At 32.2% G+C, this 25,115-nt stretch overlaps 2 protein-coding genes across 3 annotated transcripts; one reads left to right on the forward strand and one right to left on the reverse strand.

Annotated features, from left to right (window-relative positions):
- Positions 1–2,994: 2,994 nt before the first annotated feature.
- On the reverse strand, positions 2,995–5,366 carry LOC149394741 (peroxidase 16-like). The gene is made up of 4 exons (XM_089615024.1): positions 5,123–5,366; positions 4,834–5,028; positions 4,553–4,718; positions 2,995–3,602 (listed from the first exon to the last, which is right to left on the reverse strand). Exons 1-4 carry the CDS (start codon positions 5,330–5,332, stop codon positions 3,196–3,198), a joined length of 978 nt encoding a protein of 325 aa, XP_089471150.1. The 5' UTR covers positions 5,333–5,366; the 3' UTR covers positions 2,995–3,195.
- Positions 5,367–12,993: 7,627 nt separating this feature from the next.
- Positions 12,994–18,105, forward strand: LOC149394742 (histone-lysine N-methyltransferase, H3 lysine-9 specific SUVH4-like). Of its 2 annotated transcripts, XM_089615792.1 has the most exons (15): positions 12,994–13,329; positions 13,360–13,530; positions 13,622–13,690; positions 13,811–13,865; positions 13,937–14,046; positions 14,466–14,654; positions 14,845–14,943; positions 15,175–15,273; positions 15,363–15,412; positions 15,499–15,587; positions 15,677–15,836; positions 16,124–16,229; positions 16,355–16,537; positions 17,446–17,658; positions 17,790–18,105. In XM_089615792.1, the coding sequence occupies exons 1-15, from the start codon at positions 13,120–13,122 to the stop codon at positions 17,901–17,903; spliced, it is 1,917 nt and encodes a 638-aa protein (XP_089471918.1). In that variant the 5' UTR covers positions 12,994–13,119; the 3' UTR covers positions 17,904–18,105. The 2 variants fall into 2 exon arrangements, with proteins under 2 accessions (XP_089471918.1, XP_089471916.1); XM_089615790.1 differs by having other exon boundaries at positions 12,994–13,530.
- The last annotated feature ends 7,010 nt before the right edge of the window (positions 18,106–25,115 follow it).

Here is a 25,115-nt window from a genome sequence, read left to right on the forward strand (position 1 = left end):
TTGCATTATTTAACTTGCTTCCTCACTTAGGGTTTAGGGAATTTAGTAAGTTGTATTTAAAAATCAAAGACACAGTAAACGACAGCGTCGTCTTTTAACTGTGCATTACCCTAATGATAGATTTGAGGCATGTGGGTATTTAACTAAAGGAATTGAAATTTTCCTCGCTACTTCCTTTTTAAATTAGTAAAACAAAAAAAAAAAAGAATTAGTGTTTCTCACATATGCTATGTGAGTTGGTAGATTATTTGTAGGGCACTCATAATACTTCAAAAAAACCGAGACAACGATGCTCTGCCAAAGTTCTTAAATTTTTAGAGGTAAACTCAATTTTATTCTTTGACAGATAATGTAAATTGTTATCAGACCAAATTGGCCCATGTGCACATGTTTCGGCCAGGGTTCTCTCAGCACCAAACCGGTGGGGGTTCCCTTATTTGCACAGACCCCAAAGTCTATAAATAAGACTTTCGACACGCTTTTCAAGGTAACAAGCATTGTACTGAAACACTGCCTGAAGGTCTACTGAAGCTTGTTTCGCTCGAATTTTATCTTAAACACCCTTAAACCTCAAAATTAACAATATTTCAACCCTATTAATATTGAGAGTCGGTGAGATAATCCGAGGCACCGCCTCTAAGTCACTTTGAGTCCGTCTTTATTCTGTACGATATCATATTATTTGACGAACATGTTTTTGTTAGAAATATTACACCAAATAGTATTGAAATGACGAAAATTTGCAATGAAAATTAATTAAACAAAATAAAAATTATTATTATTTTATTTTAGAAACTAGGAAGAGAGGAACCAACGAACAAAATAAAAGAACAAAAAAAAAATTTAAACTGAAAAAGAATGAAAGGAAATTGGAGCACGTTGAGGACCGTTCGACGGTTTCCTTAAAGTTTATGTCGCTCTCCCACGGGTGTTAGATTTGATGAACGATAAGTCTCACAGGATACAACAACGTTTAAGAATAACTTTACACCAATGGTACTCCTCCGGCAAACCGTACCTATGACAAAAACTACCACCGGACTATAAAGAAAAAATCACACAAGCAATTTTTTGGAGAGAAAGTAGAGACAGGAGATGCGTTTTCAGAGCGTGTTCGAATGAGAAGGTTGGCGTCCATTTTATAGGCACGCTTTAGTTCGGTTACAAAAGAAATTGTAACTCCAGGAAAGGCATTCAACACTAAATCAATGTCCACTAATGCAAACAGTTTTCTAATGATGTTTAATACCAAAACTGTTGGCATTATCTCATAATACAAATCAAAACCGTAGCTTAATAAAGCTATTAATGCATAGACGTTTAAATAATTTTATTTAATTTCAGAAGTGTTAGTTATGGAATAATAAAAATTGTAAGTGAAATATGTAATAAAAAGATAAAGATTACCACAAACAAGCCCAAGCCCGGCCCGACACTATCGGACGGACAGCGACGGCGGCGCGCGCGTGTGGTGGACTTGGACTTCCCTAAGCCCTTGCCCCTCTACAAAACTGGGTCACTTGGGAACTCCAGGAAAGGCATTCAACACTAAATCAATGTCCACTAATGCAAACAGTTTTCTAATGATGTTTAATACCAAAACTGTTGGCATTATCTCAGAATACAAATCAAAACCGTAGCTTAATAAAGCTATTAATGCATAGACGTTTAAATAATTTTATTTAATTTCAGAAGTAGTGTTAGTTATGGAATAATAAAAATTGTAAGTGAAATATGTAATAAAAAGATAAAGATTACCACAAACAAGCCCAAGCCCGGCCCGACACTATCAGACGGACAGCGACGGCGGCGCGCGCGTGTGGTGGACTTGGACTTCCCTAAGCCCTTGCCCCTCTACAAAACTGGGTCACTTGGGAACCCAAACCCTTTGGCATAAATTGCATATATAATGTAATACATTTGTCTATTCCCACTCTCTGTGGGATTCAAGCATTTCACTTCCTACAACACAACTAATGTAATTACGCAATTAATGTGTTTCTTTAAACACTTTTTGAACATCAATTTCTCATACATTATAGCTCCGTTTTTGGCAAACTTGTGACCGATATTATACCCCCTTCCGCAAGGAATAATAATACGCTAGAATTACTCAATTCCGTTGAGTGGACCTCACTCAAATCTTTGCCAAAAGTCAGCCACTCTCACAACATAACAAATACTCTTTATTATCCAAATATCCACTTTATTCAAACAGTTTTTTGACCACTACAAAGAGGAACTCGAATCTTTGAGTTCAAGTCACATTTGGCTTGGGCGTGATCAATTGGTCCGACTTTAGATCAAACCGCTCGCATCACTAAATTGTTGTCCAAAAATCAGCGACAATAATAGTAATAGTAGTAATAATAATAATAATAACAATAATAATAATTATTATGGGATCATCTACTTAATTGAAAAATGCATGTTATTCTCTTCTTCTTTTCCTTTTCCAATTTAGGTTTTGTCATGTAGGATAAAACTTCAAATTCCTTGCTAGTCATAGTTTTTTTTACTATATCCAACTCACCCCATAATATAAAGTGCAGTGAAGTAAATTGGATTGATTTGCTCTAGTTCAACTCTATTTTACACTACATTATAAAGTAAACGAATAGTGACACTCCAAACATAGATTTTTAATATTCATTCAACTCTATTTCACACTTTATTTCGGCGTGGAATTTTAATAATATTAAATTATTTTATTCAATTAAAAATCAACCCCAAAATTTATAATATTTAAATATGCAGTTGTACTATCACAAAATTACATATGAAATTACTTTTCTTCATTCTATTTGGTAAGAAAATTACTATTGATTTGTGATAGAGAATAATTACACTAAAACAATTATGTTTTATTGCTTCGTTTCTGCCTTCACTAACGACGTACTTTTGCTCTAATTTTTTTTTTTTTAGTTTATTTTGATCATCTTTCGGTTTAACTTTATGCTATTCAGACAATCACGGAACAGAATCCCGGTAACGTCAATAAGCTCAGGCTTTCCTATTATTTGGAAAACGAGGTAGAGACTTCCTCATTGTTTTTAAACAAAATGTTTATTCGTGTCATAAGGTAGAACCCTTTACATTTTCCATAAATTCCAGTGGCAAATCAAATTTCTTAAAAAAAAAAGAATGTTACATAAATTTCAGGATGAAGAACATTAAAAAAAAAAAAAAACAATATCAATTGGGACGAGTACAATCGCGGCGGATCTCGCCCTTGGATCCAGTGAGGACCCCGACTCTGCCGAGCTTGGTCATGGCGTCAGAGAAGGCTCGGGAAAAGGCCGCGGCGTTGGAGGCAAAACGGACGACGGTTGGCTTGGAGCGCAAGTCGGTGAATAGGTCTTGGTCGGACGTGAATAGTCCTTTGCCTTGGACGAGGTTCTTGAAGTAAGCGTTGTCGAAGGTCCGGGCCGTGGTGGGGTCCATGTTGATGGCGATCCGCGGGTCCACTTTCTGCGGACACATCTGCCTCAGCTGGAGAGCGTATTGCCGGTTCAGCGTCGGGTCTATCGGGTGTGTTCGGTTGAAACTGTAGATTCTCTTTGAGAATTTTCCGCAGTGTGAGAATCCCAATGTGTGCGCACCTATATATATATACATATATGTTGAAAGTTAGGGTTTTGATCATGCATGCATGCATGCACGTCACGATGAGACTATCATTTTGTAAGATTCTTTCTTAGGGTTTAAGATTAATGGTTTCCATCACTAAATATTATACGTACTTAAAGGGAATAATTATTAGTAAGTTCGGTGTTCTTTTATAGCAAAATCAACTAAAACACGTAAACTTGTCACAAAATCTCTTTTCTGTGATAAATTTGTCACGAAATCATGTAATACAAATAAAAAGTTAAAAGTCGTTTAAGCTAAAGGAAAAAAATATATATATATAAATTAAAGCAGATCATCACGATTCACGCTTAATAAAAATCAAAATTATGAAGTGATTTAAAATGAAAAAGAAAATAGGATCGGAAACAAGATCCAGGGTTTCACTAATTATGTCTTCAAAACAAGTCACGATGGACGTCAAAAAAGATTATATATATATATATATATATATATATATATATATATATCGCTACATTTCAAACATCACATGTACGCGGTAAGAAATTGTTATACACAACGAATCAAGAAAATAATATGCATATACCAAGTGGTTGTCCTAGAACACTGTTGTTGCGGGAGAATTCAAAGTTGTATATTCATTAATTTTTTTTTTTTTTTGTAAAAATTTGAGGAAAAAGAAAAACATAAATTACATTATTTAAAATAATACACGTTATGGCTTGTGCACATTCACATGGACGCGGTAAGATAATAAGAAAATAATAAGTGACGATGTCTTATGTATATACACAACAGTTGGTGTTTGCTAACACAAAAATTACGTTTGAAAATTGTTGTTGCGGGTAGAATTGAAAGTTGAGATATTCATTTTTTTGGTTTGTAATAATCTGAGGAAACAAAAAACATAAAATATACATTATCTAATAAAATATAGTTAATAAGATCTTATATTAAGTACCTGATAACGCGATCATATCTGTTTGGCTAAGACCATTAGCCGAAAAAATTGCGTTAAGTTGATCTAGCTTGAAGCCGGCTCCTGGAAGACGCCTTTGGACGCTAGCGCTCGTAGATGCTCGCCCGTCCCGTCTCCCCAATTCCACCGCGTAAGATTTTCCTCCGGTCTTCATTTATAAAAACAAATTGCAAAATAAGTAGAAATTCGAAAGAAAAAAAAATCAAAATTGAAGTTAACGTTTTGTCATCTCGTAATATAATATAAACTTAAATAAGACGTACTAGGACGACATCTCGGGTGGCTAGGGCAAGAATGTCGGCGCATGAAACCTTGTTTTTGCAATTAGGGTCTTTGTCAACAGCTTGTTTGGCTTTGATCACCGTGTCAAATCCATCTCCGGCGAGGGAAATGTTGTCCGGGTGGTCTTTCTCGGCTTTGTTCGTGGGCGATTGAATCATAACCGAAGCGTCACAACCCTAAACAAAATTAAACAAATTGATTGACACAATTATTATCGAAAAATGATATCAAGATTATATGTTGAATTAATTAAATTGTTCGTATACTTACGCGAACCATGCAGTCGTGGAAGAAGAGCCTCAAAGTGGCGGGAGCGGTCACAAACGTCTGTTTGAATTTACTCGCGACGGCGCCGCGGACAAGGGATTCGACATTTGGACACGTGTTTTTGTAGAAATCAGTGCGAAGCTGAGTTTGAGCTAAACTTGTAGTAAAGAGCAGAAGTATGGTTGAAATGAGGATAAAGCCTCTAGCTTCCATTTTGTTCTATCTCTTTGATAATTTGTGTACTCAAATTGATGATTGGTGTGGCGTATTTAGTTTTCATGGTTGTCTATTTATATAGAAACGATGACTGAAGAAAAGTTCAACAAAAAATAAATTAAAAAAATTCCGCAGCCTCTTGACACCCTGGCGGAAAAGGTTGAATAAATTTAGTGTATAGTAATTTGAGTTGGGAAATAGAACAAGTCTCGTTGAGTTTGCATGTTCTAACCGTTGAAACATATTAATAAAAAATATTGAAACATAAATTCGTTTTGCATGTTGAGTGCCCCAATTTGAGGCGAAAATCTATGTTTATTGTAAGGTTGGGATTAGTAAAATGATTGGACCGATCGAAGTTGAAAAAAAAAAACGGAATTGATAAAGATTTGTATGACAATATATTATTTATATATATATATATATATATATATATATATATATATATATAATATTTTTTAAATGATGTTTATTGATTATATATATGGATAAAATGTCAATGGATATAAAACTATAGGTCATGAATAGCATCAAAGAATATTGTAACGTGCACAGAAGTACATTACCAAAGGCCAGTTGTATATTTTCATTAATAAATTTAGTGTTACTATCATTCTCAAAAATCACATGCATGTGCAGCCACAATAAATCACGGATTAACTTAAGAGGACGGTTTCATTGTTATATATGTATGTAAGCCAATATCAAAACACTTCCAAAAAATTCTCATCTAATTGGAGACTTTTATTTTTGGAGATTATCATCGTGCTAAGTTAATATATTTTTTTTTTTTAATATCTGTTGGCTTTTTTCTTTGTAACATAAATAATACATTTCTTTTTCGTGAGTTTATGTACTTACTTTAAGGTCAAATTTCATCAAATTTGCTGAAAATCTTATTCTATAGTACCAATGAATTTTGATACCTCCTTTGTAGTGTATATATATATATATATATATATATATATATATATATATATATATATATATATATATTGTCGATTATTTTTATTTTATTTTGCAATTTTTTGAGCTTTAAATATCTTGTTAGGTATTTTGGCTTATTAATAGATATATGTAATTTATATATGCCAGTTATTAATCGTTAATTGCACTAATATTTATTGTTTGTTTAATAGATATATGTAATTTATATATGCCAGTTATTAATCGTTAATTGCACTAATATTTATTGTTTGTTAAATATTAACTATAACATTTGTTTATTTCTTATAGATGAATATTATGGTTAGTTTAGTATCTTTGATGATTGTCGGATGAATTGCGGTTAAATTGGTATTGATATATGTATATAAGTTATGTCTTGTTAATTTTTCTATATTTTGAGTTATTTATAATGAGATTTTATTTTATATAGATTTTGTCAGCAAATTCTTTGATATTTTTTATTCATTATTTATATAATTTTGCCGACCGGGTAAACTTTTCACCTGAAATAACAGAAGTTGCTATATAAATATATATTACAACTATATATACATTTTGTTTATATGCATGAAAAATGATATGTATGTTGTCAATCTATTCTATAACGGTGGTGCTTAACGGCTAATCATTCAAAATATGTATCGCCGAGGACTTTACAATTTCAGTCGCTACACACGCTTTCTTTAACGAGAATTAGGAAATATTCGTATAATGCTTTCTTCAATTTAATCGAGTGATATTTTTAATTGGGATTGACTCAAAACCAATATAAGTGGTGCAGTAATGGTATATATGTATAATATACAACTCAAACCCATTTGGGATACAAGTTCTAATTGACTTTCTTTTTTTTAATTAATAATATATAGTATAGCATATTCGTTTTGGAGATACACGACGTATACACCATATCCACTCATTCAACTATGCGTGTTTGCGTATAACTATAAAGTGGTTGCATTCTTATTTCTTGTTTTTTTTTTTAATATACAAAATAGTTCTTGACCCGTGCCCATGGCAGACATTTGTTTTTATCTCTTTTAACTTTACAATATAAATATAAATGTTAAAATTAAAAATAATAATTCAATTTTGTTAGTTCCTGCGTGACATGGTTTGTTCGGCAAAACAATTTTATGTTAAAGTTGTTCGAGTGAATCTACAAGAAAATGTTCAAGACCCGAGTTACTTGTTCTACGATGTTCTCTCGCGCGACCAAAACTGAAAACTTCATGTTTCTCAGTTTAAAATATATTGGATATATATTATCAGATATTTAATTTCCAATTCTGTGAGATACGCGAGAGATTTGAGACTTGACATAGTATAAAACTCCTTCTGAGTGAATTAAGTTGTCTCTCGGTTTTTGTTAGGTAAATTCATGCAGCCTTATTCCTCTAGCTAGTCTATCTACACTGGAGAACTTCATCGACAACTAGCTATTGGTTCTTGCAAGTTTCCTGGTCATTCCTTGATCGGAATTGGCAAGTGCGTGTGTTCTGCATTGACGTGTTTGATAATCTTCGAAAGAAGATTGGGTGAAACATAGAGAGGGAGTCTCTAATCTGAGGGGAGCTCAGATTCATATCCATTGAAGAGGTCAAAGACGATGGTGTTCTGAAAAAGGAGTTTTGTCAAACTTAATATTCATATTTCTATCATGATTGATTATAATGGATTGTTTGGATTCGGACGTATCAGTCCCTCTGAGTAGGTTGTTTATACCACACATGGTTACCAATTTCTGTGTGTCCTTATTGCTTTTTGCTTGATTGTTTGGTTTGTTTATCATATTGATTAAAACTGTTAAAAGAAATAAGTTGTTCAACAAGTTATTCCACATGCTAGCTTAACAGTTATCTTAATCACGTGAAGTAATTTCAAATTTCACAAAATATAGTTACACACAACAAGTTTTATATAAAAGCAATTATTTTTTTTGTCAAAATTATAGTTGTCCATAATATTATTTATAAATATCAAAATAGTACAACAAGGAAGACATCTAATTTATTTTATATGATATATTAATCTCAAAAGGCAAAATAAATTTTATGGGGCTTGTAGAACTTGTTTCGTAAGCGGTCGAAAGAAAATATAGTTTGTCTTTGTTGGATCCTCTGTGGTATAGTTTTATGTTCGGTAAAACAAAATATAACAGTTGTTCAAGTCAAAACTTCAAAGAGTTGCTCAAGCTACTTAAATAATCGGGGTATTTACGTCTTTGTTCTCTCGTGCGTAAAAGGAAACTAAATATTGTGTTTAGTTCCGACTTTAGTGGACATATAAGATCAGATTTGGAAGATCCGACTTACTTGTTTTTCGCGAAAGATTAGAAAGTGCATATAAAATCCACTTAGAGTTTCTTGCGATCACTTTACTTTTCTTATAGACGCATCCATATCTTTGTGTTCGTCTCTCTACTCTGTAGATCTTCATCGACAACGAACTCAAAGAATCTTGCAACTTCTGTGAGAGCGTGGTTTTTGCATTGACATGCTTGTCAATCTTCGGGAGAGGATTATGTGAAGGTGAGAAGGAGTCTCAGATTTTAGGGGAGCTCATATTGCAAGAATCCATCAAAGAAAATTCAAAGACGAAGGTGTTTGCGGAAGGGAGTTTTGTCAAACTTAATATTCCTATACATTTTGACTATTTTGAGTTAGTGGATTGTTTTTCACCCCGGACGTAGCAGTCCCCCTGAGTAGGCGTATTTCACCGAACAAGATTACTAATTCATTGTGTTCTTTACTGCTTTCAGGTATTGTTTGATTGATAGTTGATTTAATTAATCCTGTTAAAAATTATTCAGTTGTTCAACCAGTAGTCACAACAACTAAGGTGAACAATCGTCTAACACGACATCTAGTAATTTCAGTCTTAATTCTAATTTTATTGGATTTAAGGTAAGTAATCCTTGCGTATTTAAACATATATAAGCATAAGACTAAATTAAGAAAGTAAGAATTAATAGAATAAGTCAAATCAAAATAGGAAACTATAATAAGAATCTTTAATATTTTTCTTACGAACAAAAAAACTTTATGTTAAATGGAAACAAAAGCACTAACACAATAAGAATCTTGGTAGTTTATTTTTTAGTTAATATCAATTCCAATAAAAAAAAAAAATTTGAATGATTGAGCTTTAGTAATTATCTCGAGTCTAGATGAAAAAAAAATAATAACATCAATCAAATCTAATTAAATCTTCTCCATTAATAGTTAATTTGAGTTTGTGGTATACAGATTGATGATTAATCTCATGATAAAATTACCTTATGTGTATTCTAATTTATTAGTTGTTATTTTTTTTTATTAAATTATCTAACTTATTTTTAGTTTTAATAATTTAAAATTAATATTTCAGTTAATCCTAAATAGTTTAGTAATGTGAGACTTTATAATAAGGCTGAAAATGATAGTTCGATTTTGCTCCATTTTCATAACTAGATAAAAAAAAATTGAATTTTTGGACCAATATCCAATTTGAAAATATGTTATCCAGTTTTAAGCTAGTTATTAAAAAGAGAGATTTATAACTAACTAATCATTTTAAACGTAGAAAATTAAAATAATAGTCAAACTATTTATTTTTTTTAAGAGAATGGCCCACACTATTTTGGATTCTAAAATTACCTTTTTTACATTCTCAGTCCAACATTTCCATCGTCTCTCTCTCTCTCTCTCTCACACACACACACACACACTTTCTCTGTCACTAGTCAGCTTTAGCGTCGTAGTATCCTTTCCGGTAGAGAACCTCTGCGCCACGTAAGCAGGGGTCCCATGACTGGTGTGAATAAGTCCATCTTGCCGGAGCTGCTCCGATCGAGCGGGGAGTCCAAAATCGAAGATCTTCAAGTCACCGGCTAGGGTTTCGACCAAAACGCAGATGATGGACAGAGGGACGACCATACATCGTCTCTGATTGTGCTCGACGCCGATGAAGAGTGTCCGAGGCGGAGCCGCCATGGATGGATCTGTGTTCCTTGACTCGTTCGCTTCTGCAAGTCCAGTTCGGCGACAGCTAATCAGATTAAATGTGATGAACCTCTTCCAAAACTGATTTCAAACATCGAAGAGTCCCGCGGTTGTGCCAATCCGGCCGTTCGAATGTCGCAAGTCCAGTTTTGCGTATTAACTGTGATAGTTAATCGGATTAACGGTGAAAGTTAATCGTATTAACTATGCGTGAGTTAATTTGATTGTTGCTCTGTCTCCAGCGAAGATCACGAATTCGGGCTTCTTGGCAGCGAAAAAGGATCTATTTTGCTCTGGCGAGTCAGGTCGAGCTCGCGCGTGGGTTTGGAGTAAGAGGTTCGTGAAGCCTATGGTTTCAAGCTTCCATACAATGGCAGAACCGAACTCGACGGCGTCGGAGTTAATCTTGATGTCCTTCAAGTCTTCAAGGTCGAGATAGACAATCTCCGAGCTTTGGAGTCGCATATTTTGATTTGACGGAGTTGTTAGGGTTGGAGACGATGAAGACATTGTTGTAGAATAATATAATTGGTATATTATATTGTTGAGTTTGAGTTTGAGTTTGAGTTATTTACCAAATTAAACTCATAATTGAGCTATTATTTTAAAAAAGATGCCTAATATGAGCTACATAGTTAACCCGTACTTAGAAAAATTGGTTATTCATTAGAAATTAAGTTATGTTTATGCAATATATATATATATATATATATATATATATATATATATATATATATATTACCTATTTAGCAATAAAAGAAATAGTTATGCGGTTTCATTCGTTTCAAAACTTGCTATGCAATTTATTAATATTCTATAAATAATTGATCAAATAACCAAAAATCATTTTTTCTTATAATATCTAAAACTGATAAAGGATCTTTTATTTGATGATGTGACATTAAATTCAAATTCCTAACAAGTTAGTCCATTTATGAATGTAATTGATTTTCGATTAATTTTTAGAAAATTCTACTTAAAAGAAAAATAAGACATTTGAAATAAGAGAAAATAACACATATATATCATGTGTTTTTAGTGAAATGTCGAGTTTAATTTTTGGTTTTCAAAACTGTCGAGTTCACACCATTTGTTTAACTAAACTGACGAAATTATATCTTGAAATAAATAATACTGTCACAAATCTCCTTTTCATTGATATTAACTTTTATATAATAAAAAAAACCGAATCAAATCCAAACCAGTACACTAACTTCGAATTCCAAATTTTGAAATAAAAATATTCTTAAATTGAAATTAAATAATAAAACTCATATCTCTCAAGAGATGATTTCATTCCTTGTTCGAATTGTAATTATGAATCATGAATTATCTGTTCGAATCTGTGATTTTAATGACTATCAACTGTCGATTTTTACTCATTTGTCTCTTATGTGTTCTTTTTATGATTAAGAGACCTAATGTTTATTTTTTAGTTTTTAAATAAATTACATATATGACACGAATAAATAAAGATACTTGGTGTTTATATATATATATATATATATATATATATATATATATAATAGTTAACGTCAATTAAAAGTAAATAAAAATTAATAAAAAAAGATTCGTGACACTATTATCTATTTCAATATATAATTGAGAAAATATCAAGAGTATCTCTTGTATTTAAACGAAATGCGAAATTTATCCCTTCGATTTCTAGGAATATCAGATATATTCCTTCAGTTTAATATAAATGACATATATCTCCCTTAAAAAATGTTATATTACAAATATCACCATTTTTCGTTTATTTTTTACAAAAAAATAATTTGAACTCCCCAAAATACCCTTAATAGAATAAATATTTATTTACTATTTTATTAAAAAAAAAAATCAAAATCTCTCTTTATAAAAAAATCCTTAACTTTTTATAAAGAAATTTTTAAATTTTTTTTTTGTATATACAATAGAAAATAAAATAAAAAAAAATCATTTCATTAAGGGTATTTTTGGGAGTTCAATTTTTTTTTTTGTGTAAAAAATAAACGAAAAACGGTGATATTTGTAATATAACATTTTTTAGGGAATGTATATGTCATTTATATTAAATTGAAGGGGTATTTCTGATATTTCTAGAAATCGAAATGATAAATCTCGCATTTAGATTAAACACATGAGATACTGTTGATATTTTCTCTATATAATTTCGATATTTTAATTAAACAGATGGTATGAACTCGATATTTTTGAAAATTAAATGTTAAACTCGATATTTTACTAAAACACAAAATATATTTGCGGCATTTTCCCTTGAAATAATAGAAAGCAAAGTGGGATATTTGATGGAGGAGGAAATATGTGATTTACCCGTTGTTTTTTTAATTAATGTTCTCAAATCTCAACGCTAGAGCCGATCAGCATTTGCTTATATTAATTGTCTAAAATAGAAGAAAATTAAGAAGAAATAAAAGGTATTTTTTGTTTTTCTGTTTTTGGGAAGGGAAAGTGAATCATCGAGTGTTAATGTAATTAATTCAAAAATTAGTAAGAGAAACGAAACGGTGTCTGAGAGTCTCTTTCTCTCTCTCACTCAACTCAATTCGGCTCGGCTCGGCTCCCGAGAAAGTAAGGTTCGACTTTCCCGCTCGATGGCGTCTTTTTAAACTTACAAACTCATTCATTCCCTTCGTTTTTAAATTTATTATAAAAAAAGTCCAATAAAAAATCAAATCAGAGAAATATTTGAAAACAAAAACCCTAAAAACAGTGCTGTGTCTGCTTCGTCTTCCTCAGCTCGACCGTTGGTTCATTTCCTTCCCAACTACGGCTCTCTCTCTCTCTCTCTCTCGACTTTCTGAGCTGGTTTTCAAGCCCTAAATCCCTAAACCGCTCGAATCGATCCAAATGCGGAGAGTCAGCGCGAGGCTCAGAGAGATTCCGGCGGACAAGAGGCCGTTTTACGGCGTCGGCGTCGAGAAATGCAAGGAAGAACCTCCTCCTCCGGCGAAGAAGAGGAAGTATGAGAGGAAGAACCAGAAGAAGACAGAACCGATAAAGTTAAAGGACACAGTGACCGAGACTGAGGTCGAGCCAAGTGAGTCAAAGGACGCAGAGGCTGAGCCGAGTGATTCAAAGGACGCAGAGGCTGAGCCGAGTGGGTCGACCGTAACGGAATCGGAGACTGAAGTCACTCCTCTGGTTGATCGGAACGAAGCTGATTTGGCTCGGAGAGTCAAAGAAACGATCAGACTCTTCAACACGCATTACCTCCGTTTCGCCAAGGAAGAGGATTATAGAGTCAACAATAAGCCTCAGGTCTGTTCTTCTTTATCTTGACAGCATTCTTTTTTATGGTAATTTTTTTTTATTTCATCCAATAATGCAAATCTTTTTTTTTTCTTTTCAGGAAATTGAGGCTGGTGATGGAGTGTGTAAAAGGAAATCGAGACGGCCCGATCTTAAGGCCATGGAAAAGGTGTGATATCATGTCAATTATGATTGTCTGTTAACACTTTGATATAATTTTTTTTTTCTTTTTTGGTAAGCTTTTTAAGTGATTTCATTTTTTTCCCCTTTTGGATTGTGTTCATGGCAGATGAGAAGAGATAATGAGCTTCTAAATCCTGAAAGAATTTTGGGCTCTGTTCCAGGTTTGAATTCGGGACTTTTGTTATCATTCATTGATTCGACTTTTTTATTTATTATTTTATTTAATACACAGGCATCAAGGTTGGGTTTGAGTTTTTTTCTCGGACCGAAATGGTGGCTGTAGGAATGCACACTCACTGGTTAAGTGGAATTGACTGCATTTCTAACAAAAATACAAAAAAGGTGCGAATAATAAACTTGACATTCATTACCAATACCTGTTTGGTGGTTTTTATCATGAAAATTAAGGTCACCCCAATGTTTCTATAAAAGTATATATATCAACTTCCATGAAACAATCCTTTCAGGAAAAGAAAATGAAATAAACCCATTAAAGTGTCTAGGATTTATTTTTTGTTCTACGTTAGATTTTCTTTTAAAGGTATACTTAATCGACATTCGATAAAGCTGAGCTTTGGTTATTAAAATGAAGAGTGCAAATACCCGTGAGCTGATAGAATTCGATGAAGTGAAAATCCGAAGTAACTTCTATCCAAACTTCAAGATTCCCAAACATACTTATTGGCATATTTGGTTTCAATTTGCTTAACAATAGTATACTATGTATACTATCTGAGTTTTTTAACCTTTGTGCATTGCAGGGGAAAGAAAACTTACACGATGGCTATACATATCCGATTGCAACGGCAATCGTGTTATCTGGCCAATACCAAGATGATGTCGATAATTTTGAAGAAATTATCTATACCGGTCAAGGTGGGAACAACTTACTTGGTAACAAGGTTCAAATTAAAGACCAAAAAATGAGAAGCGGTAACTTGGCTCTAAAGGTTTGTCTTTTAGGTGTTGATGTCTATTGCTTCTTTCAATCGTCACTCATACATTATTCGATCTTCATTGGCTTATACAGCAAGATATCGTTTTAAGATTTTTTTTTTTTTTTTTTTTTTTTTTTTTTTTTTTTTGTTGATTGTATAATCTGATCTTTTTTTCTTTTTTTTTTTGTTATCCTTTTTGTAGAATTGCATCGAGAGCGGCACACCTGTTAGAGTAATTCGTGGCCACAACTATGAAAATAGCTACACCAAAAGGGTTTATACATATGATGGCTTGTACAAGGTAAACTATAACTTGATCTAAGATATTGTAATATTGGGCAAGGCTGAAAAACTTGAAATCTCCTCATTGCCTGAACCTCTTATAGATATTGACGTTTAAAGGTTTCTTGAAGTGGAAGTTTTATTTTTTTTTTAGTGTTTTAGCATTGCTTTCTAGAACTTGGAAAAACATATTTCCTTTTTAAGTTACTTAGCGGCTAAAATTCTTCATTATATTTCCCTTCGCTCATAGGTGATTGATAATTGGCCGGAGAAAGGCATTGCTGGGTTTACGGTGTTCAAATACAAGTTGAAGCGACTTCCGGGACAACCTAATCTCGTCACAAATGAGGTAACCCCTTTTCTTAATCTTAATCTAAGGAATCAGGAAATGCAGACACGGTTTCCATAGTATGGTAATATACTTGATGTGGTATTTAGGTTTGCTTTGTGCGTGGGAAAGGCCCAAAAGCTCAGTCCAAAGTCCCCGGGTAATTTTTTCGATTAAATCAGCTTTCACTTGATGTATGTATGATAATTCATTTATCCTGATGGACATTTTGGTTATTTTTAAAAGGTTGGTCTGCGAGGACCTTAGTAATGGTCTCGAAAAAGTACCCGTCGTTGTTACTAATGTCATTGATGATCCAGCAATAGGACCAGAAGGTGAGAGAGTTCGGTTAAGTTGTCTCTAAAATGTCACCTGTTATGATTCTTGGTTTTTGAATTTTTTTTTTCATTTGATATGATTGTAGGTTTTACGTACATAATTTCTACCGAGGTTGCGAGTAACATTAAAATCCCACCAAATGCTAAGGGATGCAAATGCAAAGGAAGGTGTGTCGATCCAGAGACTTGCTATTGCGCCAAACTTAATTCCTCGGATTTTCCGTATGTGGTTCGAGATGGTGGCAGGTAATACTTTCGAGTTTCAATCGAATACCAAGGCTGTGTTTGGAACCCGAATCTTATGATGGATAATGAAAAGTTGAAAAAAAAAATGAAATCTGCTTGGATTTTCATTTTCCACTTGAATTTTCTAGGAAAGTGAAATCGTCGTTTTAGTTGTACATTATCCCCCAAAATTTTATTTCCCTCGAATTTTCTTGAATCTAAACGACGCATGGAAAATATAGTGAATGGAGGATAAAAAATGTGAGAGAAAAGGATTAAACCATGTGTGTGATTCTTAATTTTGTTAGGCTGATTGAGCCAAAGGACATTGTTTTCGAATGTGGCCCAAATTGTGGCTGTGGACCTGAATGCGTAAACCGTACATCTCAGCGGGGACTAAAATACAGACTCGAGGTAATGTAACTTTCTCATTATTTGTTAAAATATATGAACATATTTTCTTTGATCCCGAGACCGTGCGACTATAATAATCCTTTTACATGAGAATATTAACATTAACGTCAAATTGTTCTGGGCAGACATACAAGACTATTGATAAAGGTTGGGCTGTCCGGTCATGGGACTATATTCCGTCAGGCGCGCCGGTGTGTGAATACATTGGTGTCCTTAGGAAGACCGAAGACCTCGAACATACAACGGGCAACGAATACATATTTGAAATCGACTGTTTGCAAACTATCAACGGGATTGGGGTCCGAGAGGTAAGACCACCATTGCTCTAAAGACAATTGCTCTAAAGACTATTGCTCAATAATTTACTTAGTAGTTTGTTTATGAAATTCAAAATAGTGCAAGCAAGTTATTTTATGTTTCAAATGAAGAAAATGCGATCAATGGTTCATTCTTTACAGGTCTACTAGGTAAATAGTCACATTTACAGTTTGACATTACTAAATAGCCACGTTTCGTAAATCTTAGGTAAATATCAGTTTTCATATATTTAAACACGTAAATTTTAAGTAAATAGTCACTTCCATTTATTAGGCCACGTCATCTTATAGTTATTTACCTAAGATTTACGAAACGTTGGCTATATATCAATTCCAAACATTTTAGTTGGCTATTTACCTAAATTTTTGTTCTTTAAATGGAAAAAAAAAGTATTAGAACTTCTACAACTTAACTAGTACGAAATTCTAAACTATTTAACACAAACTCAATATTTATATAATGATGTATATCGAGACATTTTAAATAGGGACAATTAGGTCAGTAACTCAGTAGCCCGACCTATTTTTAAAAAATAGTCAAAATTTTATTTTATTAAGAAAATAGTTCATTAGACTGAAGTAAATTGAATTAACTATAAACAGTTAATTCAATTTACTTCGGTCAAACCAAATTAAATTAAATTAACTATTTAGTTATATCAATTTACTTCAGCTTGGTGAGCTATTTTCTTAATAAAATGAAACTTTTGTTAGAATCTAAAAAGAAGGTAGAGAATTGATTAGTTGCAACAAATTCTTCTTTTCAATGTATATTTTTTACAATTATAATTATATATTTATATAAAAGTTATATTATATCTATTGCCGGCCACCACTGATTTAAGCTCATGTTAAGGGTAGATAATTATTTCTGTCTTTTTTTCTTATAAATACTGCAGAGACGACTTGGTGACGTGGCTCTTCCCGGGAACCATGCTGTGGAAGCTGCACCCGAATTTTGCTATGACTGTGGCACAAAAGGGAACGTTGCGAGGTTTATCAATCATAGTTGCGAACCAAATCTCTTTGTACAGTGTGTTTTGAGCTCTCACCATGACCTCACTCTTGCGCGGATAGTTTTTGTCGCTGCAGACACAATAATTCCGCTGCAGGTAAAAAAAAAAAAAAAAAAAAAAAACCTAGTTTCTTCGACGAAAATTTAACATTGTATATGTACTTTTCATGTCGATCAACGGCTCTGAAAGTCTAGATTTGTGATAGTTGTTTGTTTGTTTGTTTACAGGAACTTTCGTACGATTATGGCTACGAACTCGACAGCGTTGTCGGTTCTGATGGAGAGATTAAGAAGTTGTTTTGCTGTTGCGGTGCTGCTACTTGTAGAGGCCGTCTCTACTAAAAAATATCGCCGATTTTGTGCACGTTTTTCTTCACTTAATCATTGTTTTTGTTTCACCTATTAATGATTAAGCGATGAAAAAAAAAAAATTCGAGCAGTATTGTTTGCCGCTAAACGACGTTACGGTTCACATGTATGTTTTCAACTAATTTATGTGGATTGTAATCGAAGTTTAAAACAAACTTATACGGAATTTAATCCATTCAGCTTTGAGTTGTATAGCTTCATTGTGAAAATGATTTGAGTAGTGTTAGTTTGAGAAGTGTGAATAAGTTATTGTTATCTGCAGGAACAATATATAATATATATGACAATGTGAATGATACCTAATCGATGCACAATAAATTCATGAAAGTAAATAACACAGCAATATTGGTAACCCAATTCGGCTAAAAATGCATATGTCTGAAAAAATAGTAGTGGAAAAAAAATCCATTAGTCAATAATAAAAATTATACACAATAGTGTTAGCCGAATGATCAATCTTCTATTATCTTTTTATAAGCCTACTCGTGAATTTCAACTCAGCCTCCAATTCTAAGTTTCTCTTACCTCCACTCAAATCACTAACAAAGTGTTTGATTTACGTTATAACAGTACGCGATCTTTACAGTGTCACGCGATACATACCCAACCTACATTACTCACAAATAAGTGGTAATGAACAAGATAGATGCAGTCGCATTCACAATTACATAACAAGTTTTTACTCATATACTCTCAAAAACGCAGATTGCGCAAAAAGGCTCCTAAGAGTAAACTATCTCTTTTATAGGAACCAAACTCTAAATATGATGCCTTACTTACTAGGGTATCAAAAAAGATCACCACACATTGATTCGAATTCGATAAAATCGGAAGCGAATCTCTCAAATAATAATACTTGGCGCAAAATACTCAAAGAACTAAATCTGGCGCAATTAAGCACCCAAACCAACATGTGTTTCTAAGCAAGCCCGGCCCAAGGGTGGAGCGAGTGGGGCAATGGCCCAAGGCCTTCTCCCTCTACTAGGCCCGATTTTGAAGAAAAATATTATTTACTCCAATATATTTAAAATAAATAAATTTAGTGGGCTTCTAGTAAAACTAGCCAAATAATGTGGCGCTTTAAAAAAAAAAACATTTTGATGATTAATTCAGCAATGGAGCTTTATTTATTTATGTACATTGTCCTTAAAAAAAGGAATTTTTGTACAAAATAGCCAATTCAAAATAAGTGTTTAGCAAGATAGCCAAAATTTTATAAGTTAGTGTCTTTCTAGCCACTTATAATGTAAAAATACTAATATACCTTTAATTATTCTCAAAATAATTAATCAAAGTGTCCAAAATTTTAATCCATTGCACTTTCTCTATATACCTTCAAATATATTAATCGTGTCTTCAAAATATTTCATCTCGCGCCTAAACTGGCAATAAATGTTAAAGTCTAGTCATACGCAACGAGAAAGCAACGAAGTGTAAAAAAAATTTAATCTTACTTTCAAAATATTTTCTTTGATGAACCAAAAAAAAACGATGGTAGTGGTGATGACGATCGACGACGATATTGACCACAGAAATTGCCGACGATGGATATGGCGATCGAATTGGAGAATAACTGAGATTTTGATCTCTGAAATCCTAGAAGTCTATATCTCCGCCGATGATAATCGCGTTGGCGTCGACGACCACGACGGAGATTTTTTTTGGTGGACTTGCACGTTCCGGCAAAGATTCCGACAAGCGAATCGACGGAGCTAGGGCTCGGACTCGGGGTTGGTTGGATCGTCGTCGGATTCGCTTCCGAACACTCCGTCACCAAACTCAAATCCCGTCTCTGATCCCGAGTCACCGAGCTCGCCACCGGGACGCCGAGTGCAACGCCGCTCCCAGATCATTAGTTTGTTGCGTGTTCGAGTAATAAGGAGAAGAAGAGAGAATGGAAGGTCTAGGGGTATTTTTTGGGTTTTTTTAAATTTGGGTTATTTTGTCTCAATTTTATAAAATTGAGCTATTTTACAAAACTCGAATTAAAAAAAATGCTTAGATAGCCACATTGTCCTAATATTTTGATATAGGACACCCAGGAATAACTTTTTCAATCTAAAAAAACACGTAACTCATACCGGACTAGTAATTTCAACAAATCAAAACCTTTTTTTCAGGATCAAAACGTTTTTACGCACATCCCACTTTGTTAAAAAATAATGAGCAGAACAAAACATTATGTGAAGTTATGTTAGTGTGTTTGGTTTTCTGTCTTGACCTTTGACGCATTAGCATATATAGAATGTCAATTTTGAAGAATCATTTGTACATATGCCCACGATGTTTTCGAGGATTTACTAGTAATAATAACTACAAAGTCTTCCATAAATGAACTTTCGACCGTTTATCATGGATTTGACAAAGATACCGAATCGTTGACCAAAACATCATGCTTAGATGGCATTAAAATGCAACATCGAGATCGAATGATTATCCAGCCAATAATGAACATAAAGATTGATCTAGATGTCATTTATATCCACATGTTCTTAATTTTGTGGAAGAAGTGGCTAGCTAGCAATACTAGTATTATGGTTGACTTTTTAACATAGAGAGAGAGAGAGAGAGAGAGAGAGAGAGAGAGAGAGAGAGAGAGAGAGAGAGAGATGAATATTAATAAAGTCATACTCAAATCCTAGATCATCGCACTTGTAGGGTACAAGGAAAAGGGAAATTACCTAGCTAACTCAAATGAGACGATACTCTTTTAAACATCTGGCTTTTAAAAATTTTGCTCTTGCGAGCTAAATATGCGGATAATATTGCCCGTAAAATCACAATAAATTATATATTTTTCTGTGTCACCGGAAAATAAATTTTTTTTTTTTATTAATTTTACAAAATGAAGTATTCTCATAATAAAAACGAGGAGAAGTAGAACCCTTCAAGTCAAGCATAGTAAAAAAATACTGATTATTATTAGAATTCTCTAGATATATAGCATGAATTGTTATATAGTCAATTTTTTGGTAATTGTAATTAAACAATATCATGCTTTTTTTTGACAAATTTTTATCATGTTTTTTTTTTATTAACATGGTCAAATTTACATAATGTACAAAAACGGTGTATATGAATTGCTTGGATTGTCCACGTGATGACATATTTACTTACAATTAACAAAAAATTAGTTATTTAATAACTAACAAACTTTTAATGATTTAGTTACTTAGAAAATTGTTATGATTACATGTTTATATGATTTAGTAACGTTTTGATGATCACCAACAAATTAGACATTAACAAGAAAAGGGATAAGATGGCAATAAAAGTCGGAAAGATGTGTTGTGTAAGTAGGACCTAAACACCACTTTCCCATACAACTTTATCTCTGCCTACGCGGTTTTAAAATTTTCATAATTATTGATTCACAAGCTCTCCTTTTTCTATTTTTTTTTTCTTGCCAGATAATTGGAGCAACATCACACCATTATAAACCAATAAAAATATTCGCCACTGAGTTCCAGCAAAGAAATATTTTTACATAATATTATTGAAAAAGATGTAAGCTCAACTTTTCCTCCTTTTTCATATTTATATATTGTAGCTTTCCATCTGGTAATATGAAAAAAAAAAAAAAAAGAGGAAGGATTTTGATTAAGGCTTATTTAGTCGTGTCTACCTTTGATTTTATGGAATTTGACATGTTAGTCTATCTATATTTTATATTCTTTTATATAAATAAAAAATAGCCTGTCCCACTATTTTTTTAAAATTATATTAGGAATACCTAACTTCTCATTCTTATTCCGAGAGTGCATCATTTTTTCTACAAATATATAATTTTTATTGTATTTTTCCTTGTTTTTCTATTTTATTAGACTGAATTCGTTTACTAATTACAATTTTATTTAACATTTTATTAGTTGTTTACAGTTTCATTAAAATTCCGAAAATTCATATGTGACAAAACAGGTATTTCTGTAATGATTTAAAGTTTGAGGTATTCAGATAATCAGCATCCCTAAACAAGGTATATATGCATTAACCGTCCTATATCTTTGAAAATTTGGAACCCGTAACTATTTAACATCTATTTATTACATTTTTCATAAAAATAATTTTTAACTTTTTATGGGATGGAAGGTTTTATTTCAACTTTTTATGGGTTGCAAAATTTATGGATCCATTAAAAGCTCAACCCTATCCGGTATTTCATATTTTCGTATAGATTTTCAAATAATTAATTTTAAGGTTATATTAACGGATTTATTTGAATTTTTTTTTTTTTTTTATAGAATGCCAATTTAAAAAAACATGATTTTTTTAAAAATAAAGAAATAAGATGAAAAAACGTAAGGAAAATTGAATAAAAGGTTCGAAATATATATATATATATATATATATATATATATATATATAATTTATATAATTAAAAACTTAGAAGTAATATGAATAACATCATAAGTTTTATTAAACATAAAATAAATAAAAATGTAAGTTTCTTGATTTTTTTTTTCAAACTTCATAGTAAGAAAATATGAATTTGAAAGAGAAATAATGAGAGAGGTGTGAAGAAATAAGTGCTAAAAGGGGGGATTTAGTTGTTCTTTCAATCCTCGGATTATACGTGGAGAGTCTTCTTAAACAAAGAAGAAGAGTTATTCCAATTTGTACGTTACTCTTCACTCGTTGTTAGTTTAAAACGTAGACTTATAATCGTTGATAGGAAACAGGTGGTGCCGCAATCTCCGACGGAAGGTCAGTCGATATTTGGTTTGGTATCGAGGCATGAGGGATTGAGATTTTCCATGAACTTCTTTATCAAGGCGCTCACGAGCTACTAATCAATGAAGTGCATCTAAAGTTCGAGCTTTGTAAAAAGCTCAAAGAGGAGAATGAGAGTGATGTTACTGATAACTTTGCAAAAGATAAACGAGGTTGAGAGAGAAACGAAAAGGAGTGGGCGAATACTTTTAGGGTTACATTGTGAAGTATTTGTGTAACAATCATTCAAAGAGGAATATAAATACACAATATAATAAAGAGTTAAAGATTAAACAACCCTTGCATCATAATAATAATAACTATGAAATTAGAGTTTTGAACTATGCAATTATGTTTTTAATTTATGCATTTAATAATTTCGAATTCAGATTAGTTAATTAGGATTTAATTATAATTAGAGCTATGATTTTGAACCATGCCTATTGCACTTTAATATATTTAAAAAAATTTAAGCTAAGTTAATGAGAAAGGATCTCAATAATTAGTCATAAACGAATAATTCTGAGTGAGAGTGACTACAAAAGCTATCAAAACAACTGTTTCCAAATTGAATTTTGAGTGGTAACAGTTTTGTTTTTGATAGTTCCTCCCTATTACTATGATTTATACGTTCTTAACTAATTGGATAAGTATCAATAATGAGTAATTCAAAAACTCGATGGCACAATTATCCCTTTCATTTTTATGCGTTTCATGACGATATAGTAATTATCACACAAAACAAAAATAAAACTTCTCCAGGGCCCAAGGTTGCATAAGGAAACAGAGATAAGATTAAACTAAAAGAAGGTTAAGATTAAAAGAGTTAATTAACAACTATAGATAATAATTACAAAACCGTTCCTTTCATGATGTTGGATGACGTCACTAAAACATTGGCATGACGTCATCATCTACAAGAGTTGAAAGACAGAGAGGTAGAAAGATGGTGGTGATGGTTATGGTGGCTATTATTATGATGCAAACTATTATTATTATTATTGTAATTGTAATTAATATTATTGGACTCTTTCTCGATCCGCCACCGGAGATGAAGAAAATCGTCGACGGAGCAAGGGAGGCGAAGCGGGCCCGCGGTGTGGTAGCCGTAGATCTCATGAGCCTTCTCCAAAAGCCTCTTCATGAGAGGATGGTAAAGATGTGAGATTGGAATTGTGAACCGTTGGAAACCGCCATCTTCATCCTCTAACCCTACTTGCACCGCAAGCCAACCCTTCTTCATCTTCATCTTCCTTTGATCCTCTTGCATTTTTTTTTTCTTTTCCTTTCTTTGATCCTTTGAGTTTGAGAGGAGCTATATATAAAATGATTATATATATGATAAAGTAGTAGTAGTAGTGTTCTGGTGCTGAATAATAACAAAGAGGTCATATATCTATATATATATAGTGGAAGAAAAATATATGTGGGGTAATGGAAACTAGGGTTTTAATAATAATTTTTATTTTCTAGAGAATAATTTAGCTGAAAAAAATGGGTTCATGTACTGTTCGTACTAATACGGAATCATGTATATTTGTGAGATCAAGATTGATTTGTTTTATTTTCAATAAATAAATGGTTCAGATTCTTCTTATTATTGCCGTCCAAGTTTGTTGTTTAGTGATGAGAGACTCTTGGTGTGGGATAGATAGAGACATTATAAAAATCCCATACTTTCCACTTTGTGAGGTTCTTAAAAAGCTGACTATACAAGTCAAGTGGAATATAACTTATTTACTAACTACTTTCAGCGCGCGAGTCAGTAAAATTATTATTGTTTTTAAACAAAAGATGGAAAATAAAAATAAGGAAAATAGAGTAAGTTGAAGATTTTTAATTGTATCAAATTAAATTTAGCAAAATCGTTGTCAATGATTTTTTTAAAAGTAACAAAAGATAGGGAAAAAAAATTATTTTATGATTAAAAGTTTTTCAAAATACTGCATGTTTTCCTATCTGTCAGATTTTTTAGAATTATTATGGAAAAAATTTAGGTAAATAAAAGTAGAAGTTAAATTTTGATAAAAGAAATTAAAAAAAAAGATATAGAGAAATAGAAAATAAAAAAAGTTTCTTATATTTATATTAATATAAAATCTACGTGTAATATTAATATTACATAATTTTTAAAAGAATATATATATATATATATATATATATAAACATATACTCCAAATAATGTATGTTATTGATATAGTATAATATAGTATTAATAATTATGATCATAATATACATAAATTTTTTTAAAAGAATATATATATATAAACATATACTCCAAATAATGTATGTTATTGATATAGTATAATATAGTATTAGTAATTATGATCATAATATACATAAAAAAAAAATACAAAATATATTGATGAGAGAGGGAGGGAAAAAAAAAGATAATTAAAGGCCAAGGACAAAAAAAATAAAGGCCAAGGATGAAAAAAAAAATAAAAAAAGCTAAGGACGAAAGAAAAAAAAAAA

The sequence above is a fragment of the Urtica dioica genome, chromosome 5, assembly GCF_054948205.1.
Source record: "Urtica dioica subsp. dioica isolate 48M chromosome 5, U.dioica_male_clone48M_v1_H2, whole genome shotgun sequence".
NCBI lineage: Eukaryota > Viridiplantae > Streptophyta > Magnoliopsida > Rosales > Urticaceae > Urtica > Urtica dioica.

Excerpts from the sequence above, each read along its gene's own strand:
- LOC149394741 (XM_089615024.1), bottom strand. The coding sequence starts at position 5,332 with ATGGAAGCTAGAGGCTTTATCCTCATTTCAACCATACTTCTGCTCTTT. Across the intron at positions 5,029-5,122 it reads TCCACGACTGCATGGTTCGC|GGTTGTGACGCTTCGGTTAT; the intron begins GTAAGTATACGA and ends AATTTTGTTTAG. Across the intron at positions 3,603-4,552 it reads AGATATGATCGCGTTATCAG|GTGCGCACACATTGGGATTC; the intron begins GTACTTAATATA and ends ATATATATATAG.
- LOC149394742 (XM_089615790.1), top strand. The coding sequence starts at position 13,120 with ATGCGGAGAGTCAGCGCGAGGCTCAGAGAGATTCCGGCGGACAAGAGG. Across the intron at positions 15,274-15,362 it reads CTAATCTCGTCACAAATGAG|GTTTGCTTTGTGCGTGGGAA; the intron begins GTAACCCCTTTT and ends TGTGGTATTTAG. Across the intron at positions 15,837-16,123 it reads GTGGTTCGAGATGGTGGCAG|GCTGATTGAGCCAAAGGACA; the intron begins GTAATACTTTCG and ends TAATTTTGTTAG.